This window comes from Cyanistes caeruleus, chromosome 21 (assembly GCF_971803275.1).
Source record: "Cyanistes caeruleus chromosome 21, bCyaCae1.hap1.1, whole genome shotgun sequence".
In the NCBI taxonomy this organism is placed as follows: Eukaryota; Metazoa; Chordata; class Aves; order Passeriformes; family Paridae; genus Cyanistes; species Cyanistes caeruleus.
Genome location: NC_141721.1, coordinates 2,742,210 through 2,767,927, shown reverse-complemented (window position 1 = coordinate 2,767,927; position 25,718 = coordinate 2,742,210). Strand labels below are relative to the sequence as shown.

The 25,718-nt window shown below is 45.8% G+C and overlaps 1 protein-coding gene and 2 long non-coding RNA genes across 5 annotated transcripts in view; all 3 read right to left on the bottom strand.

Moving 5' to 3' along the window:
* Positions 1 to 2,964: 2,964 nt before the first annotated feature.
* LOC147649605 (uncharacterized) lies at positions 2,965 to 9,417 on the bottom strand. Its single transcript, XR_015278381.1, has 2 exons — positions 9,262 to 9,417; positions 2,965 to 6,393 (listed from the first exon to the last, which is right to left on the bottom strand). It is a non-coding gene; the product is annotated as an uncharacterized LOC147649605 (long non-coding RNA).
* A 492-nt stretch (positions 9,418 to 9,909) lies between these two features.
* On the bottom strand, positions 9,910 to 16,093 carry LOC147649604 (uncharacterized). Its single transcript, XR_015278379.1, has 3 exons — positions 15,984 to 16,093; positions 12,449 to 12,634; positions 9,910 to 11,258 (listed from the first exon to the last, which is right to left on the bottom strand). It is a non-coding gene; the product is annotated as an uncharacterized LOC147649604 (long non-coding RNA).
* Positions 16,094 to 16,498: 405 nt separating this feature from the next.
* ZZEF1 (zinc finger ZZ-type and EF-hand domain containing 1) overlaps positions 16,499 to 25,718 on the bottom strand; it is a 55,048-nt gene continuing 45,828 nt past the window's right edge. For all 3 annotated transcript variants that reach the window (XM_023939502.2, XM_086859002.1, XM_086859003.1), the window contains exons 49-55: positions 25,234 to 25,377; positions 24,234 to 24,402; positions 22,264 to 22,362; positions 21,358 to 21,523; positions 20,547 to 20,697; positions 19,980 to 20,051; positions 16,499 to 19,517 (exon numbers count right to left, since the gene is read on the bottom strand). In XM_023939502.2, the coding sequence (XP_023795270.2) occupies positions 19,443 to 19,517; positions 19,980 to 20,051; positions 20,547 to 20,697; positions 21,358 to 21,523; positions 22,264 to 22,362; positions 24,234 to 24,402; positions 25,234 to 25,377 (876 nt within the window). In that variant the 3' untranslated portion in view covers positions 16,499 to 19,442. The remainder of the gene's footprint in view (positions 19,518 to 19,979; positions 20,052 to 20,546; positions 20,698 to 21,357; positions 21,524 to 22,263; positions 22,363 to 24,233; positions 24,403 to 25,233; positions 25,378 to 25,718) is intronic.

Genomic DNA, 25,718 nt, shown 5'->3' with positions numbered 1-25,718 from the left:
TGCTATTTTTAACAGAGCCTTTCCTTCCTCTTTCTCCTTAGTGAGTGCTGAACAAAGGGAAACCAGATAAACCTCCACAAGCCCTCAGCTTCGAGGCAGGGAAGCCCTCGAGAGACAAAAAAGGCAAGCCAGCACATTTCTGTGCAGTGTTAGGATGGGAGAATTGGGAAAACACGGCAGTGACTGTACGGATGAGTTTGTAGCCAAAAAAATGCAGCTGGGTGTTAAAGGGACTGGTTTGACTGAGAAATCAAGCTGGAAAAAGCAGGGAAAAATAAAAAGCAGCAGCTTTTTTTTTTTTTTTTTTTTTTCAAAAGTCCCAGGATCTTGTTCCAGCACTTCTTTGAGGAAAAAAAAATGGGAATTCTTCCCTTTAAAGTTTAGCTCTATATAAACAGGGGAGGAATCCCAAATGATAAAAATCATAGGGCTGTTCGGGTTGGAGAGACCAAACCAAAGGTTTTATTTACTTATTGTAGCTCTCTTTACCAAAATTTTTACAGTATTTTTAATCTTGAAAGGAGAAGCCAAGTCACCACCACCCCAACCTGATACCCCCACACAAGAAAATTTCTCAACCATCTGAAAATTTGCCATGAATTATCCAACACACATCGATACCCCAAAATACAAGGGCCACATCCCTGTACCATTCCCCAGAAAACACAAAGGTGTTTTGCATCAAAACTTTGGAGAATGGGCTGTCAGTCAGTGAAATGGCTGTATTTACAGCTTCAGAGAGTGTCTGTGTTTTGCAGGTAGTCTGCAAAAGAAGTAGAAACAATATGTGGAGGGAGGTATATAAGTATGGGGCTATTTATAGATGGCAAATATATCAAGAGCTACCTACACGAAACATAAAATATACCTTTTGCCAGATGCTTCACATGCTGCTGTCAGCTTCTCCACTTCTCTTCCCTGAAAAAAGAAAAAAAATCTCCTATATTAATCAGAGAGCAAATATATTGCCTGACAGGAACAGCTTTTGGCTCCACAAGGAAAAAAATTGTGTGTGATTGCTCAGTTTTGGTTTGGATTCTGAGCCTGGAATCGCTGACTGCTCTTCACACCAAGGCTTTTGTGGGAGATGTAAAGCTTTTTTCCCACCATTTTTTCCTTCCAGCTTGAGGAATTGGTGATGGTTTTCCTGCTCCAAGCATCATTCATGAGCATCCCTCCAAATCAAGTTGCTTTAGTTGTTCTTGCTGGGCTTGAAGTGGGTTCAGGCTGTGCCTGTGGCCAGGAACCAGGGACCAAGTAGGTAAAAAATAAAGAAACCAACCCAGAAAAACCAACCTTTTGAAATTCTCCTCTTTACATTGCTCCAGGGACTGAGGCTTTGGGATAAAACACATACCTGAGGTCAGGGAATCATGGAATGGTTTGGGTTAGAAGGAACCTTAAACCCCACCTTCCTCTGGGCCATCAAGGGGCTGAAAAGCAAATTCACTGCTGAAATTTGCCCCCAGTCCTCAGTTTGTGGGGCAGGGATGAGGGGAGCTCTGGGATGGGTGGGATGGAGCCAGGCTTTGCTCACCACCCCCAGCACCATCGTGCCAGGGCTGCCCTCGGCGTGGCGTCACTGCGGTCGGGACGTCGGGAAAAACCTTCCCACAAAAATCGAAGCCGGGAATCTGGAAATAAAAATATCACAGATGATTTCAGGCTTGCTGAAAGCATGATTGACTGTCTAATTCCCCACACACACATACACACTCCTTTCCTCACGACCGGGGTGACTCAGCCCTGGCATGGACACGGAGGCTTCTCCTGGCTCCTGCCCTCTCCGCGAGAGCAGAAAATGTCCCCTCTGGTAAAGTGTCCCCCCACTGCCAATGCAAACAGAGCCAGAGGCTTTCTCCCACGCTCAGCCCACGTGGCAGAAACACCCACTGCCAACAACACCTTCTGCATCGCCCTGGGATGCTGCTGCTCCTGCTCAACCCCAAATCTCTGGGGACTGAGGATGCTGAGCAGCGCTGCTGCTGGGCACGGGACGTGGTGGGGTGGGAAAGCCAAACACATTTTAGAATGTCACTAGGCTAAAGTGTTTGTGCCACAGGATGGCTTCTGCTTCCAGTGGTGGCCATGGGAAATGCTCCCCATAAACCCATGGCTGTGCTGGGCTCAGCAGCTACAGGCATGTGGAGGAAAATAAACCCCATGGCACAAGGGGAAAAAAATGAGCCCCTTGGGATAACTCATCTCCCAAAGCCACTTCTCTTATTCCTGGAGAAAGCTGTGAAGGGGAATGGCAGGAAAAGCAGTCCAATGGGTATGACCAGCATTGCTCCTGCACTGGGGAATGAGAAAAGGCACTGTCAAAGGAAAATGAGCTCCTTTGGGGCTGGCTTTTTATAGGGCTGCCTGCTTGAGGGTTGTCTGACCTGGCATGGTTTTGGTCTACATGGATTATCTGTAGTATCTGTAAGTCTTCACCATGCTCTAAGTACATGCAGCCCTGCTAGAGACAGGGCAATGCTCCCCTGGCTGGCCCAGCTTCCCTTCCCTGCAGCAGGGAGCAGTCAGCAATTCTCAGGCTCACCTTGTGCCAGTGGTGTTGCAGCGACCGAGCACGACCCCAGCAATTAAACTGATTGAGTTTGATTGAGCTGATCCCAACCTCCTCTCTCACTGCTTTATTCTCCCCTCCCAGATGGTTTTTTGCTGTTCCTGTCCCCTTGCCCACAGCCCCCAGTGCAGGATCCTCGTGGCACCTGCAGCCCCCACAGCACCGCAGGGCTGCACCGTGTCTCCTGTGTGGGGGACAAGTGGTTCCATGGGAGCTGGCATGTGCTGTGCCTGCCTCTTCTCCTGGAGTCTCTCACACCAATCTTGGCTTTTGTGCTATTTTTACACTCCAAGTTTCAAGCTGTAGACATGCAGCAAGTGCTCTCCAAATGTAAACCCCAGGATGCATATATTTAGAATCCGGCATTTCTTTAAAAACAAGGTTTGGCTGAATTTTTGTTCAAGGCCTAAATTCACAGCTCTGGAGGAAGGACCACGCAGGGCATCTCCTGGTACTGGTGGGATGCAACTGTAGGACTTGGCTTCCTTCCTCCCACCCTGTGAAATGACACGTGCCTGTTTTCCAGCTTCCCTGTGAAGCCAGAAGCTCTTTCCCCTCAGTCAACCTGATCACACAGGCTCATGAGTCCCCAAATGCACTTTAAGTAAAATACAAAGAGCCAAATTGACATTTAAAACACAAGAATCCCCAGGTGCATAAAGACTAAGAGGGTTTACAAGCTACCCAGCTGCATCTCTCTGAAGATGGAGCAGAGCTGAGCCCTTGTCTCCTACATCAGAAACAGCCTAGGATAAAAAGATTTTTTAAAAAAATCAAATCAAAGAAAAAAAAAAAAATCACAAGAACATTTGCTGCTGGAACTGCTCGTGGGGAGGGCAGGATGTCTGGAAGGAGCCTGTGCACACAACGTGTGCCAAGGAAAGGGACGAGATGTGACATCTCTGCTTCCATGCTCAGAGACATGCAAAGAGCATCCCCGTGTCTGGGGCCACCCTGGGCTCCTGGCCAGGAGCTGTGGTGGCCACCACGAGCACCCTGAATGCTGGCCCTGGGGAAGCACAAACCAAACAGTTCAGAAAATTTGATTTGAAGCTGGTGTGGAGGCGGCTCTCTGCAGATGGCATCAATCCCGGCTCTGCTGCCAGCTCCACGGTGTGTCATCGGTTCTGCTCAGGCTGAAGTGATGCAAATATAGCAAACAATGTCATTGTTGCTAGGATTTTCGGGCTCTGACTGCCTGGCCAGGCTGAGAGCCCACAGCAGGGCTGGGGAAGGATGGCCACCAGGAATGGAATGGTGTTATTTCAGCTGAAGAGGAACATGAGTAACTTTGCCAAAGGTTGAGTCCTTTCGGCGCACAAATGAATTTTTTTAATGGCTCAGATTATCAATAACACCTTTAGCTCCTGTAGGTCTCCAGGACATCAAAGTGTGTCTGCTGAGGGGCTTGGGATGGTGGCAAGAGTCACCTCAAGTGAGCCAGTGCCCTGGGTTTGCTCAGCCCTGAGCTCTCAACTCATGGAAAACATGGAAACATCTCAACCTCAATGCACAAACTGACCAGAACCTGGCATTTATAGAACACCAGACATTCTTACTTTCCTCTGGAACTCTTCCCCAGTGTACCACTGAGCACAATGCCAGGGCAGCAATGAGGGCTGAAGCCCCATTAAACCCTTCTGCAGCTTCCCACTGCATCCCACCACGTGGCCAGCACACAAGTCACAGCACAAGGCAAACATTCCAGTGGCAGCGACTCCATCTCAGCTTTTCTGCTCTGGCAAGGACTTGGGACAGTGGCTTTGTCATCTTCTGCCCATGGGGCTGGCCCAGGGGTGCCTCCTAGGCCCTGCTTTTCTCAGGGAGCTGTGGGCAATACATTCATTCCACTGGAAAAAAACCAAAACCACTCAAAAGGCAACAACTGACAGAATGAGAGGACACAGCCTCAAGCTGCACCAAAGGAAATTTAGGTTGGATATCAGGAAAAAGTTTTTATAGAAAGGGTGATAAAGCACGGGAATGGTCTGCCTGGGGAGGTGGTGGAGTCACCAGCCCTGGAGGGATTGAAAAGACTTGTGGATGTGGCACTTGGGGACATGGGTGGCCTTGGCAGTGCTGGGGGAATGGTTGGACTCTGATCTCAGAGGGCTTTTCTAACCTACATAAATCTAGGAATCAATGATTCCATGACTGCCTGCTCCAAAACCCCTCAGGCAGGCACACAGCTCCCTGGGCTGATGCACCCTCCTTACACAGCTCACTCTGCCTGCAGCAGAGTCCTGGAAAATGCATTTCCACCCAATTCACTGCTGATCTTCTGTGCAGCCAGAGGCTGCTTCAGCTGGGAACTTCAAACCCCCTCGTTCCATCCAGCAGCAGCAGGACACAGGGTGTCCCTGGAGCAGGGCCGAGGGGACAGGCATGGGGAAGGAGAGGGGAACAGCCTCACACAGGAAAAAGCCTGGAGTCCTCCATCATCCAAACATCTGAGATCCAGCCTCAGCCTGAGCAGCTTCTCATCCCTGGAAATACACAACCCTGACCTATTTCCAGGGAACGCGAGCGCCTTTAAACAAATCCCTGACAAATGAAGGCAAGAAACCATTTCCTCCCTATTTCCTTCCATTAGAAACGAAACACTGCCATTAATCACCAATAAAGAAATAAAACTCCTAAATGATCTGCTAGTGACTAGGAGGAGTCAGGTCCCTCTCCTCGAGCTCACCACGGACCCAATCCCAGGCACAGCTGGAATCATTCTGGCTGTGCTGAGCCAAACCATTGCTCTCTCCTGTATTCACTGCATTAAAAAAACATAGAGGATAAGATCTGCTGTTGGAGGACATGCTGGTTTGCTGATGCTCAACCCTATGTGAACCCCTATTTTATTACTCCAAGCATTTTCTTTTTACTCTGGTTATTTTCTTTTTCCTCCCTCCAGGAAAAGCTTGTGTGCAAGAACCCTTTAGGAAAAAATCACACCCTGCACTGGGTACAAGTTATTCCTGGGGAGATTCCAGTTGGACACAAGAGGAAAATTTTTCACAATGAGAACAATCAGCCATTGGAATAATTTCCCCAGGGAAGTGGTGGTTTCCCCAACGTTGGACTCTTAAGATTTGGCTGGATGTGATGCTGGGCCTTCTCGTCTAGACTGTGCTTTTGCCAAGAAAGGTTGGACCAGATGATCCTTAAGGTTCCTTCCAGCCTGGGACTCTAGGATTCTGTAAAATATCAGGGTCTTTAGGCAAGAGCTGCTGCTTTGCAAGCCCAGACTGATCCCACTCCCTGCTTGCCCTGCTCCAAAGGTAAATCCCAGGAGACAGCAGGCAGCAAACACCTGCTGGCTGTGCCAGCGCTCCCAGCCCCAGGGAAGCAGGCAGTCCCTGGAACACTGTGTCCCAACCAAGCCCTGCCAGCAGCAGCTTGCTGGTGGATGGAGCAATTATCCCAGGCATGGAGGAGGGCAGACGCTGTTGGCAGAGGGTGCGGGAATTCTTCCTGCATTTCCAGGCTTGGTTTGTGAAGATAACTTTGGGTTGATTTGCTCTTCTGGAGGCAGATTGGAATCCTTCTTGTGCACCATGGGCAGGGCTGTTTGCTAATTGCAAAATGGGCAAAGCATAGCCCACCACAAACCTCAGTGGCCAGCACTGGCTCAGGGGAGGGTGCAGCATCCTGCTCTGACACCATCACTGGGGCAGAGGGGTTTGCTGTGCTCCACATTTAGCAGATCCCTGAATACTTGTGCAAAATCTGCCTTTCCTCAGCAGATTGGCTCTTGCAGTGATGCCGTGGATGTTGAGCATAAGGAGGTGTCCTCGTTTCTGCGTCTGGTCAGAGCGGTGCTGCATTCCCTGGGGAAATGGGAGACTTTGTGCAGTCATGGAATGATTTGGCTTGGAATGCACCTTAAAGATCATCTCATTCCAACTCTCCCAAGTGCAGGGGCACCTTCCACTATGCCAGGTGCTCCAAGTCCCATCCAACCTGGCCTTGGACACTTCCAGGAACAGCCACAGCTTCTCTGGGCAGCTTCTGCTGGTGCCTCACCACCCTCACAGGGAAGAATTTATTCCTAATATCCAATCTAAATCTCTCCTCTTCCAGTTTGAACTCATTCCCCCTTATCACCTGCAACTTGCCTTTCTGGGGTGAGTGTGAACCCGACCCTGGGGTGCTCGTGCCACAATGTTTGTGTTACCTGCAGGGTCAGGGCCAGGATGGTTATGTGGCTGCAGGGTGGGGGTGTTGGCAGGTGCTGCCCCACCTCCTGCAGTCCCACCATAGCCACACTGGGACTGTTCCCAGCAGGGCACCTCTCAGGAAAGCATGAAGCAAACCCCAGGGATATCCCCACCACTGCTGAGGGACTCAGGGGCTGCCCTTCAGCTCCCAGCCCAAGCCAAAGCTCCTCCATCCTGGCGTGGAGCGAGACACTTCCTGCTCCACTGCTTATCTCCATGGCCAGGCAGCTTGAGGAAGCCCAACACCCTCGTGCTGCTGCTCGGTGGCTGCTGGCCAAGGGTGCACTTGTGTTCCACAGAAACACAGCAGGGCTGCTCCCTCCTGCTCTGGGTACAACCCACTGAGCTGGGCTGGCAGCAGCCAAGGGTGGCAGCGTGTCCTGCAACCAGCACAGACTGAAAATAAACATTTCCCACCTGATTGCACTCTTACATCACTCATGGACATGTTCTGGACATAAATCTCAGCCCTGTGTACTTGAAGTCCCAGGATTCAGTGATGCACCCCAAAGCCTTCAGAACCCAACCATCAGCTACAAATAAGCTGGAGCCCCTCAGCAAACTTTGGCTGACAAGTCATGAACAGAACAACAGGGAATTTACTAAATAAATTGCACTGGGAGTAATTTCTCTTCATTAAAACACCCTCACACAGGCGATGCATCCCGACAAGGGGCTGGAGGCACCTCGGGGTGAGGTGCCTGGTGTTTTGCACCCTGCAAGTGCATGAAGAAATGCCAAAAACATGCAGGACCTCGATAAGGTCAGCAGGGAGGAAATGTAGCTGGGATCCTTGAGTTTCATAGGGGGCTGTGACAATAGGCTGGAGAGCTGCCAACTTTCCTTTCATGCACCGAGTGACAAGAGCGCCTGGAAACTTCAGGCTCTCTGCAAAGAGCTGGAAGAGAAAGAAATGTTGGAGGAGAGAGTTTTGGAACGTTTTGCTGAATTTCAGCTAGTTTTGCTGTAAGATGGTGAGAAAGGTCCCTTCCAGTGTGGCTAAGCTGGGGCAGCCTTTGCTCATCCCTAGCCCAGGATGGAGCAAAGGAAACAAATAAGAAATACAAGAGCAGAGGAAAAACACAATGTTTCTAAATAAATATTTAGGCTTTTCTGTAAACTCTTTGATGCAATTGCTTCCATTACATCACTTTTTGCATTTCAAAGTTGGGATTTTCAATGCAAATGCTGCTGAGCAGCCAAACTGGGCCTCTGGTGTGTTCCAGGGGATTTTAGGGGTAAGAGCACCCACCCTCTGCTCTGCTGGGATCTGCCACGGGTTTGGCACCTGGGGGAATCCTCAGTCCAGCTGGAGGGGTGGATGGAGATGAAAATCCTCAGAAGAATTTGCTCAAGGAGCTGTTCAGATGAAGCTGTTTCTCATCCCTAGTGGAGATGGGGAGCTGTGAGGGCTACAGAGGTGATCACACCACCCTGCTGGGGAAAAGGCAGCTGCGAGCCAAGAGCCCTCATGCAGCAACAGAAAAGGGAGAAAAAGCAGCATTTCTGGGAGCTGATCTCTGCAGTGGGTTTGTGCCCTAATTGGGGCTGCAGAGATCCAGCTTCAAAGCCCCAGTGAAGCGTTTGGGCCCTGGGGGGGATGCACAGGTCCCAAAATCCTCCCTGAGCTCCCTCACTGGGGGCTGGGGACCCTGTGTGTCCTCGATGGAGGGCAGAGCCAGGAATGGCCCAGCAGGGTCAGGGACTCCTTCCCAGGGCAGCAAATAGAATCCCCAGCCAGAGCAATTGACATCTGCACAGCTCACAGGGTTTGCAAAGCGTTGGGGATTTGCATTTGATTAAAATTAAGTGTTAGGAAAATAAAGGCAGCCGGTTCTGACTGCAGCTGGGCCGGGGTGAGGCCCGGTAGTGGGACCTGTGTGAGGGGAAGAGCAGGGAGAAGGAGGACAAAACCCTCAGATTTGGTCCAAAAGGGGCTGGAGAAGGGCTGGGAGCTGGGGATGCTGAATGTGGCCAAAGCAAACGGCCCTGACACCTCACAGAGATAGTTGGGATTTGTCGCCTCCGCTCTGACACAGGATTTGTATATGGAAAAAACACGCCAGGAGCATGACAGCAGAGCTGCTCCATCTGGATAAATAGTTAACTGAGTAGTCAAAATAGCCGGTGCTATGAAACAGCTGCTGGGACAGGAGACAGCAGCAGAAGCGCTGCTGGAAAAACGGGATGGGAGGAAGGAAGTGATTGAGGGAGAGGATGTGCCAGAGGAGAACAGGGAACAGGCAGCACATGGAGCCCTGTGTGAGCCAAGACCCTCCAGCACTGCCAAGGCACAGCAGTGACCCCCAGCAGCCTCCCCCAGGCTTTGCTGAGCCTCTTCCCTGGAGCATCCCAAAAAACAGTGCTGAAGAGGTGTCCATTCTGTCTCACACCAGGGACCAGGACAAGAGGGTGTCCCATGGCAGTCAAGGGGGCACAACAGAAAGCCTGGACCAGGGCTCCAGCAAACCCGCTCACCTGGAGAGCTGAAAGCAGGAGATGCAGGGTGGGAGGTGATTCTGGGCCTGCTGGAAACAGGGTGATCTCACACAAGAAACGCTGCACATCCCACCCTGGGCAGAGATGTGATTCCCCAGCTCTCCCCTGGCCTCATTAGCTGTGGTTGTATTCCCAGCATTAATTACCCGAACCACTTCATCCCCTGCAGCGCTGGGAAAACACCTGGAGAGATTCACACACCTGGAGGGATGTTACAGGGAGAAAACACACCTGTGCTCAGCCAGCCGGGCATGGGTTTGCAATAGGAGGAGATTTTCTTTTCAAATGCTATTTGCATGATCTCAAGGTGTGACCTGCAGCACTCGTTTGTTAATGGTTGCTAATTGATTTACCCAGTCCCAGCAGATGCTCCGGGTGGGATTGAGCACGGCAATAGGAAGTGTTGCAGATGGCTCCAGTCCCCAGAACCAGGCGGTACAGGATGGATTAAAAAATTATTATAAGATTTATTAACCCTTTAAGAATTATTGTTCTATGATACAGCTGGAGAAGCAGGGATGAGAGCTCGCTCTGAGATTTCCAAGCTGGAAAAGCCCCAAAATGTCAATGTTCCCAGGAAAAATTAGGGAATAAAAACAGTTGTTCTTCTTTAGCCAAAACATCATATTTTTGCAAAGTCACTTTGTTTTCTTTGTGATTTGTCAAAGCTGGTAACAGAGTGCAAAATAAAACAAATTATTTCCAAACAAGAGTAACTTTACAATAAAAAAATGTAAATATTTGTACTGATGGAGTGAAAAGGGCTGCTCCAACATTTTCAAGATCTTACCTAACCCCTACTTCCCCACCCAGCATGTTTTGCTTTAGTTTTTACAAGGAATCAACAGTTGGAGAGAGCTTTTGGATTTTCCAATGGAAAAGAGCTGGAGGGACACTCTTCCTACAAGTTCCGCCAATTAGCGCCTGGCTCCCCAGCCGGTGGCTGCTGTGAATTTTCCACTGCTGGAAATCTTAAATAACAGAAGTGGATGTTTTCCTCCAAGAGAAATGGGACCGTGCTCAGGGCAGCTGCTGCCACACACGGCTCCTGCACCCCCCGGGTTCCCGGAGCATCCAGCTGCTCCTGACCCATTTCTCCTGAAAAAGCTCATTTTCCACCCAACAGCAGCTTGGTTTTGTCTGCCCGTGGGACGATGAGCAGGGGGAGAGTCAGGACATCTCTGAAATCCTGCAGCTGTTCCCCTGCCCTTCCTGCCTGCAGATGTGCCTCTGCTCCAGATGTGCAGCATCACTGCAAACCGTGTCCACGGAGCTGGAACTGGGGACATGACTCATGTTATATCTTGAATTTCAGGCGAGACCTGACAGCTGGAACACGGTGCCAGGGGTCAGAGCGTGCATGGGGACTGCCCAGCACGGGGGCCAGTGAGGTGCAAGGCTTTAGTGGTGTTGCCAAACCCAGCCTTGTTTTATTAAAAGCATTAAAGAGCATTAACTCATCTTTTTTTTTTCCCTTTTAAAACTATAACCCACGCACCACGCACCAAATACATCCCATTAATCAGAAATACAATTTCCAACACATTAAATATTTAGAAGCTATACCAAAGCAGCGGGACAATAAGGAGTAAAAACATGAAATAAAGAGGTCTCATTTAATTATTTTGTTGCACAATAGTAGGGCCAAATCCTGGGAACTGCTCCTTGCCCCATCCTTTCCACCAGCACCATGTGTCTGTGCCTGGCTGGAGCTGTGCATGCCGAGGTGCTGCTCTGCTCTTTGTCAGCATCACTGGGGTGCCAGGGGAAGCTCTGGGGCTCTGGCCAGGGGGGATTGAGCAGGGGGTGACTTTTCTGTGCCTGGCTCCAGAGCTTTCCCCGTGTCCCACCGATGTCGGTGCGGCTCTGAGTCAGCAGCAGCCGAGAGCGCGACTCAGCCGCGCCGAGGAGCAGAGCAGGGAGGCAGAAAGAGTGGATCCTGTGGTGTTGGTGGTGGGATCAAACCTCAGCTACATCTGGAAGGGGAAGAAATGAAACGTGGGAAGACAAAAGCAGGATTCCTGTGGTCAAGTCACCCCACAATAAACCCTCTTTGCTCACAGAATTGCTCTTGAAAGCCATCGCCATCCAAACCTGGTGCAGGAAAAACACCTTGCAAACAAAATTTCCCCTGGATAGTTTCCATCTCTGGGTGTTTTTTTTTTTTCTGGGAGCATGACAACCACAACTCATGAATGTGGAATATTTTCCTTTCTCAAGTGTCTCTAAAAGGCAGTGCAAATCCTTGGGAAGGCTCCTGTTGCCAGGGAAAGCAGAGTCCTTCAGGGGAAAAACCTTTCTCCAGAAAGGCTTTCTCCTTCCTGCACACCATGCTGAACCCAGGGGCACTTCCAGCTGCCCAAGAGGACACATGAGGTTGATATCCCAAAAGCACTGATTTGGGAGAGCTCTGAGGAGAGAAGCACACAATGAGAAAACCCCATGATCTCCAAAATCTCTGCTGAGGGACCATGGGGACATCACCTTTCCTGACCCTTTCCAAGGAATCTGCTTCACCTGGGGACCTGGCTGCAAACAACACCATCCCCAGCCCTGCTCCCCACTGTAATTTTAAGGGTAATAACCAGAAAACAAAGCCATGCCAAGGGGCCCTGGCTGAGCAGCTTGCCTTGAGCCCACTGCCTGCAGAAAACTGATCCCAGGGGAGAAAAGAGTTTCCTTAATCAGCAAGGGCGAGGAGGGCACAGGACCAGGGCAGGGCTTTTCTCTGGATTTTTGTTTAGGGGACAGAGAAATCTGAGCGCAACAGAAAGGAGCTGGAAAAACAAACAGGTGTGTCCGGCAGCAAAGGGGCCGTAGCTATAGCAATGGGACAGGCCCTGTTGACAAAAGGCTGCACAAAGGAACTTCTTGAGAGATTAAAAGTGGTTTATGAGCTGGCAGGGTTTCCCAGGAAGGCGCTGGGGCTGGATCACAGCCGTGGAAGGCAATCCTTGAACAATCAGGACAGGTTACATGCACTGAGCACAAAGCTGTCCCCTGCAGCATCCCCCGGGCCAGGAGGCAGGGTGAGGTTTCTCAGATTTGTGCTTGTGCACGGAGCTGCTCCATCGCTCCCGGCAGGAACCCCAAAGGGATGGTTTATTATGGTTTGTTTTGGGCATCCCCCAGCTCTGCTGGGCAAATGCTGCTTTTCCTGCCTTACCCTCAGCCTGGGGCTGCTGCTCTCTGGCTTGTAGAGGTGTCCAGGCTCTGGCTGGGGAGTGCAGGTGCCCTGGCCGGTGCTCGGGGTGGACACCACCCTCCAGCCTCCCTGCTCCCATCCCAGGCACCCACAGTGGGAGAGGTGAAACGCTGCTGCTGGCTTGTACAAGAGCCCTGAAGGCAGCACCTAAAGCAAAACCAAGAACAACAGCAGGTCAGCAACACCCATCACAGGGTGTCTGGGGGTGCAACACCCCTAAAGAGCAGCGACCGCTCAGCCCGGAGAGCGCCGGCAGCACGGCTTTCCTGAGCCTTCAGCACCCCACAAAGGGGCACCGAGAAAAAAGCAGGGGAGCCAACCCCAAGGATCTGGAGAGATCTTTCTTGTGCCCTTCTAACACTGGTTTTGGCTGTGAGGAAGAGTAATTCCTACAGTGTGTGCAAGCACAAGCAAAGGGGACAGGCACAGGGCATCAGGCCACGCTCCTCATCTGTGGATATCCCCCTCAATTCTCTTCTGGGTTAATTAAAGACAAGCTATTACTGCCCAGTAGCAGCTCTGGGTGCAAAAGTGAGGAGAGGCTTGCTTTACTGTCAGAGAGGTAAATAAAGCAATTATTTCAGCTCCCCAGGTCCTGCCCCCACAGGGTTGCCTTCCTCGACCTAAGGAAAAGGCAGGAGCCAGGGCAGGGAGCTCTGAGCGCCCTCCCAGGTGCCGTCACCTCTGAGGAGGCTGAGCCATCTCCTGCAGAAAAATAAGGTGGCAAAAGATCAAACACATCACAGTGGATTTTCAAGCTGGCAATTGAGTGGGGGGAAAAATGATGTCATTAAAAATCCAGTAGTATATCCAATACTGACCCCACAGAGGATGAAATGTTCTTTTCAAATATTAACAGTCGCAGCAGGAAGGAACGAAACCAAAACCCAAAACAAGCAAACAAACAACCCCCGCTTCATTCCCCCTCCAAGAAAAAAACATTGGTGGGGAGAAAAGAGCCCAAACTGCTGCTCAGAGGAACAAAAACCCCAAAGTGTGAGTGGGGAGGTTTTTGGGAAACCATTGACATTTTTGATGAATGAGCTTTCTGTGGGTGGTTGATGTAGAGGAGAAGAGTAAGAAACGCAGACATGATTTATTCTCAGGCAAAATGATGAGACTAAAGGTCTCCTGACTCAACACTTCTCCTGACTCAAGAATTCATCTTTTTGTTTTCTGCCTTTGCAGATTCTGCTGGATGCGAGGGAAAGCCACACGATTTGCGCACTTCCCATCAACAGCACGGTGTTTAGGCTCCAAGGCAACAAACCCAATTTAAAGCCTACCTTTAAAAGCTGAGCTAGATGTGCTTAAGATTACACCTTAATTCCATATTTAACTTGATCCAAGATAAGCAGAGTGATGAACTGAAGCCCCAGTAAATGTCTACCTACATACGCACATCGAAGTCTTATCATAGATGATTTATTGGAGAGGGAAATCTGCACAGGATGCTTCTGCTGATTAGAAAGTATAAAATCCTAAGGGGAAGCATTTCCTGTGATTCCTCAGGTGCTTTGTTGGTTCTTAGAAATGTTATGTGGTTGAGGAAGTTAAAACCTTTGTGTGTCTGAAAGGCAGTGAGGTGAGAGCGGAGGCCCAGCCCACAACACGAAGGTGTGTAAAAATCAGAGAATCATGGAAATAGAATTGGAAAGGACTTTAAAGCCCATCCCATTCCACCCCTGCCATGGCAGGGACACCTTCCACTGTCCCAGGTTCCTCCAAGCTCTGTCCAGCCTGGCCTTGGACACTTCCAGGGATCCAGGGACAGCCACAGCTGCTCTGGGCACCCTGTGCCAGCCTAAGGGGAATGAATCATTAACCAGAGCTAAAAAGAATTTAGTGTGGCCTTACCAACACCTACTGGATGTGATGATCCAGCTGTGAGGAGATGCCAACAAAGTGTTTTGGAAAAAAGCCTCTAAGAGAAGCTACCACTGACAAACATTTGCAGGCACTTCACATTTCCTCAGGTTTCATAAAACTGACTTTTTCCATGCAACGCAAGTTTAAATATTTGTTATTTGCACTGCAAATATTAAGGAAAAAACTCCAAAATGCAATAAGATTTATGCAGTAAGATTATGGAAAATCAGACAGTAAAGTGGGGAATGGAAAGAAGAAACCAGCAGAAGAAAAATTCATTGCCATTGTCAGCAAAGGATTAGTAGGGAAAGCTCCCCAGCCAACTGCTCAGCACTTGAGAGAAAAGACCCCATCCTTGACACAGACCAGTTATCACTTTTCCCCCTCTTCCCATGCTCCCTAAATCCAAACATTGATTCTTTTTTTACTCAAGGAATGGGAATTTCTAAATCCCAGGTACCACTACAAAACTGCTCAATGTTTCCATCTATTTATCAGGAATGCTTGTGGGTGTTTCCAGTTGGAGGAAAAAAGAGTTTGGGGTGTTTTTTTTTCCCCCAAGTGTTTATTCCTGCATACCCACATATGAGGCTCACTGCAGTCTGGGCTGGAGCTGGGTACCAGCTTTTTATTATTTGTTCTTTCTTAGGTAAAAATCAGGAAAGATTTTACTGCAGAATAGACCTGATTACATTAGACCTGACCATCATGGAAAGAATGAGCTTTAATCTCACTTCCTTCACCTCTTACTTATTCACAGTGCATTTCTCTTTATTCACTTGAATCAGGGTTGACTACTTTGCTTTAAATGCAGAGGTGAGGTGGGCCAGACTTCAGTTTCCCCTACAAAACCCAGTACAGTTCCTGTTTTTCCAGGCCATGTTACCAATAGACATTCTTTGTTCCAGTTATTATCCAGCCTGACCTCCTGGTCCAGTGCTGAAAACCAACCTTTTTACATATACTAAAGTATTTTCCAACATTCTAGAGCTTTCCCTAAAGGCCAGCTCATGCTTTTCAAGGCTCCCACGGTTGTGGTTTTGTCCCCTGGAAAAAGGAACGATGCCTCCCCAGGAGACCCAACACAATTCAGTTCAGGGGGATTCACCACTGAAAAGGGGAAGGATTAAATCAGATTATTGGGCCTTTTTCTGCCCCAGGGTGCTCAGATTTTATAGCAGGGTATTCCAGAGGGCTGCAGAGAGGTTTAAAATGGTATAAACACGCAGGTGTTCCCCTCGTGTTTGTGAAGGTACAAGACCCACTGGAAACAGAGCTGAGCTGAGCTGTGAAAACACAAGGATTGGGCTGGTTCTGTTTCAAACACAGCCCAGCCTTCTCCTAAAAGCAGATTTTTTAAAAGTCACCCACCTCTAAGCTAACTTGCAGTCTACTTTTGATCTCTTGGAATAAAAACAGTCTTACTGAACTTGACCTGAAAAAGCAGATCCACAGTACTGTGGCTGTGCCCTCTGTTACATTCCAAAGCCTGGCACCACGCTACATTTCACAACAATTACACTGAATTTTTTCAGGTTTATCAGCTGAAACCTCAAACCTCAGGGAACAGTCCTCGCTCTCCCACACCCTCACAATCCTATTGTTTATTTGTGTTTAATAAAATTACCTAATTAGACCATTCTCCAAGGAAACAACTGGCAGCTTTAGGCAAATACAGGAAGACTTCGACACAGCCCAAGGCAAACAACCTTTCGAGTTAAACCCGCTGGACCAGGTAGGTACAAGCACCCCTGCTGATAAACATCACTAATTAGAATTAACACCCACTAATACAAATCCCAGCTTCACAGGAGACATCTGGGGCCTCCAGGTGTGTGTTTCAGGTCTCAAAGTAAATAGCTACATGCACTAAAAACAGTGAATATCCACGGGAAAACTAAATTTTTAGGGTAAGGCCACTGGAATGTGAAGAGCAGGGCTGGAATTTAAGAGATGACTCCAGAAGTCTGGAGTTCCTGCATAGCTCGATGTAATATCAGATATTTACCAACCACATGAGGACAAGCAGGTTTACTTACAGGCATGGAAAATGAGGATTCCAAGAAAAACCCTGGATCTCACTGCAAACTCCAGCATTAACATTCAGAGAGGAGAAAAACAAACAAAAAACCAGACACCGTGTTGTACTTTTTTTGATTTTATAGAATTTTTACAATATATTTCTCTTCATTTGCATATTTTACCCACATCTGTAGCTTTCTTTTTACATGTTGAACTGAACTGGAATAAATCTAAAGGTCTGATATATCTTAAACAACTGATAAAAATTGCAAAGTAGTAAACCCGTAAGAAAAGAAATTATAAAACTCTCGTTTTTAAGTGTTTAATGAAAGCAAGTTAAATGTATCATTAGGAACAATATGGTTTGTTTTAAACACATCATAGGTGATTCAGGCAGGACAACTTTTTTAGTTCTTCTTATATTAGGCACATTTTTTTTTCAGCATACCTGTTTTCCAGACAGTTTTGTACAATTCAATAGCATCATTCACATCCACTTGGAGCTTCTGCATAATTTTCAAAATGTGATTGATCATGAATATTCATTATTGGTATTCTATTCCTCTTTCTTTAGAGCTACCAGAAGAAAAAAAAATAATCAGTGTTTTTTGTCTGTTAAAAAATCCATAATTAATGATTTGAGTTATAAGGCAGCAACAGATTCAGTGTCAACTCAGGTCACAGTCCTTCAGTTCCATCTAGTGGGTAGAAATTATATTTAGTGGACACTGTTCCTAGACAGTTCCTTCAGGGCAAGAGGACTGACTCACGAGGCCAGTCACTGCTGGTAGAGTAAGTTGAGTGGTAATGCCTAGCAAGGAATTCTGGCCACTCCTGTGTCATCCTTGCAGCCTCATGTCTTCATCCAGAAAGCAAAAGGACAGTCCAACAGAAAAAAAAAAAAAAAAAAAGTGGCTATGACAGAGCTGTGGCAGCTTCTATGAATGGTTTATTTACAGTCTTCATCCCTGATGTGAAAAAAGAAAAAGCCTTCTTTGACTGAACAGGCAGAGCCACAGCTCAGCACAGCAGCCATTGCATATCCATGATTCCTCAGCTGTGGATGCCCAGTGAATAGAAGTCCTACTGCTCCAGAGAAGCAATTTCCAAGTGCTCACCTGCCCCATCCACATGACTCCCTAACATCAGCTTAGGAACATCTCCTTTTGGTGGAGCAACTCCCCGTGCCCAGAATCTGTGCAGACAATTCCAAGGTGTGAAGCAGTTGGTTCCCCAGGGATCTCTGACACCCCAGCAGGGAGGCTGCAAACTCAAACACCGTGGGAACAGAATGATCTGTGCATTAAAGGTACACCACAATCTTGGTAATTCCCTTCCCATATTGAGCTCTTTAAGGAAATCAGCTCAGGGTGCTCAAGGAGGGCTTTCAGAGCAGCATCTCTCTGCTCCCCTTCAGTCTTTCACAAACACTACACTTTCCCTGAATCCTGGCATTCTCATTTGCTAAGAGAGCCACTCCATTCCTGAAGGCAATGGCTTCAGCATGGTGCTTCTTGGTCTTCAGTTTTAATTATTTCAGGCAGAATAATCACATTCAGCAATCACTGTGCACTCACTTGGCTGAACAGAAGTCAAAACAAAACTCTACAACACTAAATTAAAAAAAGAAAAATTCAAGGGATGCATTCCTGCATGTTTCCCTCTCAGAGGGAGATTGGGCCACCCTTAAACACCAGTCACAGCTGGTAAGACCATCAGTTCAGAGGACACTCCCCAAAGCAGGGCTCCTGTGCTCTGGTATTTGGGCACCACTCAAATTTTGGACAAGCAGGGTCAATAAATACATTTCCTTCTGACAGAGCCACTGCTTTACACAACTTGCATTCAGTTACTACTAGAGCTTTTGGCTGCCTTTTTTTTCCATACTCCAGTGCTGGGGTGAAGAAGAAAATAATTAGCATTAAAAGTAATCTCAACTTATATTTGACAATGCCAGCTCTACAAACTGTGCAGTGGTACACAAAATACAACCCAAATCTTTCTGTGTTCTTTTTAACTCTTTGGAAAGGGAATAACCAATGTTGCTGTGCAGGAAGAAAGATGATTTATTTCAGCATAGAAGGTCTGCAATTCATTCCATGTTCACTAAGAGAAATGTGGTTATTGCTCTGTAAGATAAGAGTGGATTGATCATTAACCCCACCCTGAGTGCTGGGAGTCCACGTTCCCAACATTGCCAAGGACCTCCACTAATATCAAAATAACTGTAGGAAAAAAAAGCCTCGTAATTTCTTGTAAAGATGTGATTTTTGAGAAACATCTAAGTTCTTCAGGTCTTCATATCACCACTGCCTTGTGACTGAAGGCCAGCCTTTGCTCTCTGCACTACAGTAATGGGCTACTTGGAATAATACACTGGAGATAAAGCAAGGTAAGAACAGGTGATCCAAATGAATGAATCAAAGAACAGGAGAAACATAAAGCTCTTGCATGAGGATGCTGTGAAACTGGAATCCTTCAACTGTTTTGCAAATCATCCACAATTTGTTTTACAACCTGTAGTTTGGGAAGAATTGAAATCCTTTTCCTTGGGAAGTAGCCTCCAAAGCAAAAATGACAGGATTCAAGCGTGGACCATTGGTGCAGCAGCCAGCAGATTCTGGTTTGCCTGTACAACAGATGCTGCTGATGGCATCACCCCGAGTTCAGCAGCATTTTCTGAAGCTGACACCTTTCATGGATCAAGTTTCCTCAGGAGCAGATGATACAAACGTGGGGGCATTCCATTCTCATACTTCAGCTACCTTCTTTCCTTTACTTCCTCTGAATAAAAAACAATATTGTTCTGTTTACTCTAACATGCTACAATATGTGCATACATAACTGTAGGCGACGCATGAGTTACTTCAAGATGTGCTTTTTCATTGAAGTGCGCTGTTACTTTTACAAATTCTACATCAAGGTGGAAGGAAGGAAGGAAGGAAGGCTGCAGAGTGCTCATACACTGAAGCTGAAGGAACTTCTCCTGAACGGAGTTAAGATGTTTGTTCCAATGTCCTATGGACAAACTACTCTATCCCATGCACTCAGGCCTGAGCCAGTATTAAACATTCCAGAAACTTGTTGATTTGTTTGGATAGTTAATGGCAAGGCTGATAGCAGCAATGTTTTTCAGGGCCTAGAAGAGAAAAGAAAAAGTGAAGTCACACCAAAAATTCTCCTCAAGCCCAAAGTGTAAAGAAATCGTATGAAACTAAACAGAAGTAGAAACCTGGAATTGTGGAATGGTTTGGGTTGAGAGGGAACTCAAAGATCATTTCATTCCACTCCCTGCCATGGACAGGGACATCTTCCACCAAAGCACATTGCTCCAAGCCCCATCCAACCTGGCCTTGGACACTTCCAGGGACAGGTCAGCCAGTGCCAGGGCCTCCCCACCCTCATGGGAAGCAATTTCTTCCCAATATCCTAGAAAATTGTTTGTACATAGTTCACTCACAACTTTCAGAGGCCTGACAAGGTACTGTAATGACCAAGCACATTAATCTCTCTTTTATAAACTCCACTGGGCAATGAGAAATCACTCAGTGTCTGCCACAAAGACCCCAGAGCCCCCAGCCCTGGGGCTGTGCAATCCTACCTGTGCTGTGCAGCGATGAAGATGATCTTCAGTATTTAAGGCAAGCAAATACTCCTGTAGAGATCCAAGCTCCTGCAGCCAGAAAACATGCAATGAACACCAATGTTTCCATACCAAAGGTGGTATTCTACTAATTCACTTTAAAATGCTGATCATTAGAGCAGTTCCCAAGAACCAAAGGTATCAGAAGTGCACACCAGACTCTCCCAGACTGAAACACAGTTTGTGATCACAGAAATGAGCTCATGACACTGCTCATATTTAAAGTTCAAAACCAACTCAGTGAAAGCCACATGCAAATACCTTTAAATTAATTATTAAACCAGAATTCCTCTCAGAATAAACAGTGGCTTTAAGGCCTTAATAGTCAGGACTATTACTTAAAGTCCAGTAATGGATAAGGTAACAGAATTCCCCTCTTATTAGAATTTGCTGCCACACTCCATAAGTGAAAGTTGCTAATATTTCTGTAGCTCTGAAGGATAAAGGAAAACTGCATTTAGTGTAACACTGAATTCTGTGTCATTCCCAGAGGAAAGGAGGGATGGAAACACAGGAAGTGCTTACAGTAACTCTGTTTTCTGTCACAAAGAAGAGCTCTGCCAGTGCACGATGAAGAGGAAGGAGAATACCAGGCTTGGCTGTGTCGTGACATGAATTGTTTTCCATGTGGGTGAAAAGCTGCCAAAGTGGCTTCAATAAGGTGAGGTCACAGTCCCTGAAAAAAAGTAATTTATATGAAATCGTGATGTAATAGTGAGTAACCACCATGCCCATTTCTGGGAATGGGGAGGTGGGGGGAAAGCAAAACCAAATCAAATATAAGAGAACAAAACCATACATTTGTGACAGTTAAAAATAAAAATAATCACTTTGCTAAATGCTCTTGCATCTAGAAATACTCATGCCATACATACATAAGCTTAAGGACACATATCCCTTCTAAAACTCAATTACAGGCTTAGTGGTACAACTGAAAATACTAATTTAAAAGTTATTTACTTCACAGAGAATCAGATCATCACTTCACCAGGTTATTACTTCATTCTTACCTTAATTCTGCAGTATAACTAATACAACGAGAATAAATCTCTAGAAAATTAATTGAAATCTACCTTTGTCCTGTTTTGTGATGATTTTTTTTTTCCTTTAAAATGACATTTGAGTTAATTAGACTTCTTTAAAGGCCAGGATAAAAAAAGAGAGTAAAACATTCCTGCTATCAAAGCACTGTAAATTACATCTGACAAGCAAATTAAGAATATCTGCTTCAAATCACAAGGGGTTTTGGGTTTTTTTTTGCTTCAAAATAATATCATTTTAATGCCTTTTTGTTCCCTTGGCCTTTGCCATTGGTGCAGGATGTGGAGTCACTCACCCCTGGCTGCTGCACTGCACAATTTTCAGGAGCAGGTGGATGGCCTTCAGCCTCTGGTGACCCGTCTGGCGACACGCCACCCCCACCTGCCACTCCCAGATTTTGGCCAGTGGAAGGTGAGGAATTACCCTTTCCTCAGACAGCATCTGCTTTAGAATTTCAAACCCTGGAAAAAAAAAAAAAAAAGAAAATTCAAATAGTTGTTCTGTGTTGTAGGGACACATTCTGTTAATATAGTCAGTTTGCTCCATGCACCAAGTATTGAATTAAAATAGCAAACAAAAATCCGAGATAACTCTAGATTGCATCCTGATATGGAAAATCTTTTCTGGGGAAAAACTTACATAAAAATTGGAAAGAATAATATCCAAAATTAAATTTTTGCCCAAATAAGGCAAAAAAAACCACAGGCCCTTCCTATTATATGACATGCAGTAGAGTTTTGCTGATAGCAAATTATCCACCAGCCTCAATTTCATTAAAAATATTTAAACTCTAAAATAAACTAACAAAACCTCTTATGCTAAAAAATAGACCCAGAACCATCTTATTTTAATGGATAACCACTTTTGAAAAATGCAATTACCATTATTTCTGTTTCCAATTACGGCATCCTGGAGTGTTTACTAAATACTCTGTGTAATTACTATGATATAATGAGATTTTGGATACAAATTACATTACTATAATTGTTATCTCCAAGTCTCTATGAAGATGTTTGTGTTTCTACCCCAAAGTCACAGGAAGTAAGAGACATCAGTTGAGTTTCAACTTGAACAAAACTGATCATGTTATTTCTAAGACACCGAATGCAAATTCTAAGGAGAAGGGATAATCATAAGTCTCTCAAAGCTCAGCAAAATCACTAAAAAAGGCCCTTTTCAATACATTCTGAACATCTCTTACCTGTCTGAAACCTTCCCAGATGACCTGCTGTCACTGTAAACTTATAACCCCACTCAGTGTTGCTCATGTCAGAAGTAAATCGGTAGTAGAGCGTGTCTCCTACGTGCAGGGGAGGAATAAAGCCCACATTACTATCTTCTGAGTTAGTTTTGCCATCTCAAATACAATTTAAATGAAAACTCTGAAATTACTTAATTCTAGAGGTCTTCATTCAAGAAAGGTGGTCTTTTATTTTTTGGTAACCGTGAAATGCAAAGAAGAGGTGACAAAGAGGAGGCTGAAGCAAAACCCACAAAGATCCCCTGTCTAAAGATACTGGATAGGAGGGATAATGTCTTTTACATTTTTGACAACTAAACAGAGGAAATTAAAGAAACTCCATATTCTGCACATGTAACTTCACTTTTCCAAAGGTGTTACTGGATCAGTTATGATTTATGAAACAAGAACCCCTACACAGGCAGCCAAATTCTTTACAATGACACGTGAATTCATTGCACAAAAGGTTTAAAATATTTGAAAGCGAAATTTTTACAGATCAGAAAATTAAATGGAACATTTTTACCCTAAGGAAGAAAACTGCTAAATTAAGTCACTTAAAAACAGAAGGACTATCAAAACATTTGAGCATTTTACCATCAGGCAAAAAAGCATTCAAAAGGTTTTTGCCATTGTAGCATCTTGAGACATTTCAGAGATAAATCCTGGTAGCTGGATGTAACACTACACAGAACATCTTCTTACCTGCTGTGCTCCATAACACTAGAGCTGTTAAAACTTTAAATATCTTTCCCATGAAAAAATATCTGCCCCATGAAAAAGCCTGTCACCCTGGGACAAGCAGGTTAGATTTCACTGGGAAGCAGAATTTTCAAAGTTTAATGAACAAGAAAAAATTTTGAATTATTTTTTAGGGTTTAAAAGGAAATACTTATAAAAGAGTTTCCCTTTTTAGCATGAAATGGAGACAGTGTTCTCTCCTACTCATAGGAGAAAGCCCTTTAATCAAATGAAAAGCCCAGAAGCCTTTAAATGTCTGGTTTCAGCTAAAACCTGTTTGAATCAAGAACCTTAATCCAAACAGCCTTGGTTGGAAATAAACTTCTGCAAGGTGAAACTCGAGTTTCACAGCCAAGGCTGCTCTAAACAATGGGCTTCGAAGTTCAGCTCCTTGGCAAACCTCAGCAGCTATTAGGGAGGAGAAAGAAGACAGATAGAAGTTCACAAAAATCTTGACTATTTCTACAGAACACACATCTGCTTTTAAGTAGCACCTTGCAACCCAAACTGGTTTGCTAAGAAAGTTCCTAAATCTCTTTACAGGTGCTGACAGGCCTTGAAGTCAAGAGCTTCCTGCAGCACCCCAATGCTCAGTGTTAAAACAGTTTAACACCTGAAGCAGGGGATCATGCAGTCCTTGTGCTCCCTGGCATTTGCTCCTCACTGTGCTCTCACAAATGTGCTCACAGAACCCAGAGTGCAGCTGGCAGTCAAACCCTGGGTTTTTTCCAGCTGTGCTCTGTGGCACCAGCTGGAGCCAAGGTGCTGGCACTGGCTCTCTTTGCTCAGAGCAGCAGCAGAGCAGAGACAGAGATAAGCATATTTATATTATTTTTTTTTTCTTTGAATAAAAAAATGTGCTTCCTGTGGAAAGTAAGACAAGGCATAAACAATGTAAGTGAATATCGTGCAGAACAAGGACTGTGTTGGAACAGGATCAAGATCAAATTTGTTTCCAGTAGCTGAGTGCATGCTTTGACTGAGGAGTGGAAAGAAAAGGTCACAGCACAACAGATAAGCCACTTTTCAGAAACAAATGCAAGAGCAGCACGTCAGAGCAAACAGAGTGGAACAAGGAAAGGATTGGCTTTTTTCCTGCACATCTCAGGAACATCCACATTTAACTCATCAGGAGTTTCTCTCAGGAGTCACAGCAATATCCTGTATAACCTGAATCAGTGCATATTCACCTGGAAGCTCAAAGTCAGTCCATTTCTGTGGAGAGCCACTGAAGCTGTGCCGGTCCTGCTGGAAATCGCTGCTGCTGGACATGAGCAGCTCATCACAGCCCTCTTCTGTGTTACACTGAGAGTCAAACTTGATGGAGAGGTAGATAGCACCAGGAATGTGAACTTTATCCTGAGAAATAAACACAGCAGCTTTGTGTGCTGTCACTTTGTACTGCCCAGAACCCACTTCACTTTCACCATAAAAACAAGGGAGATATAAAAAAAATCTTACAGCATCTCTGTGAGTAAAAAACTCTTTGATATTTTCACCCAGAGCTAATTTAACAAATGTAAAGCATGGCCTATTGTTCACATTAGCTGTTAAGCATGTAAAATGAATTGCCAGCAATGCTTTCCTTTTTCAAAAGCAGTAATTGTTGCTGATATTGATCTCACTGCCAGAACCTAAGGGGTTATATGCATTTTGAAAATAAAAATCAGAAGAGTGAGAGCAGCAGGGAAATTAAAAATCCCAAGACTGCCCTGAGGCAATAATTACTTACCAAACTATATCAGAAAAATGCTTTCAAACAGCATCAAGAGAAGAAAATCAGAAACTGTTTGTGTCAGAGAAGGGGTATAAAATGAGAAATACAAGAAAAAAGACACCACTCCTACTTTCATCTAATGGCACAAGGTAACAGGCCAACTGAAACAAATCTTTGGAAGGAAGGGTAGAAATATTTCATCATTAAGGCCTTGAAACCATTTAAAAATATGATCTGCTTCAAATACATGCACAATAAAATCACATAAGTTATGCACTTTTCATATGACTGAATTACAATTACATTAAAGTGCCTGATTGAACACATTTCTTTGCAGGGCAAGACTGAACAGACACAAGCAATTCAAGCACAGAAGTCCCAGAGATACCCACGTGGAACTTTGAGAGGCTTCTGCTCCAAGCCCTGTGTGATTTCAAGTTCAAGTCATGCACTGGCATCCACGGCTGCCTTACCTCAAAGTTGGTGTTGTTGTTGTAAGGATGCTGAGATTCCCGCACCTGCACTGCCATCCCTGGCTCCTCCATGAACTGACAGGCTGTCAGGGCCATGGTCCCCAGCATGCTCTCCTTGCAGCCATGCAGCACTTTCTGGAGAATCTGGGGAGGAGAAACATCATATAAATACAATTTACTGTCAAAAGAACATTTACAACTGTAGGTGCTGATGGCTGACATGAGTCATGTCCAGCCACGCAGTATTTTGGAAGAGGGAATCAAGGTACCAGCAAGAAATAAGATAAATTCACAAATTATGCTTACAAGTGTCATCTCCATAAGCACAAGAGACTTCACTCTGTCCTCTGTTCTAGATCTTTCATTCTTTATTTGATAAAAGCGTGATATTGGCTATGTCTCTTCACACAACTGCTAGAATCAAGGCTAATCCGTAAAGTAATTAACAGGAAACTAAAGCTGTATTCAAGTAAGATAAATAACTT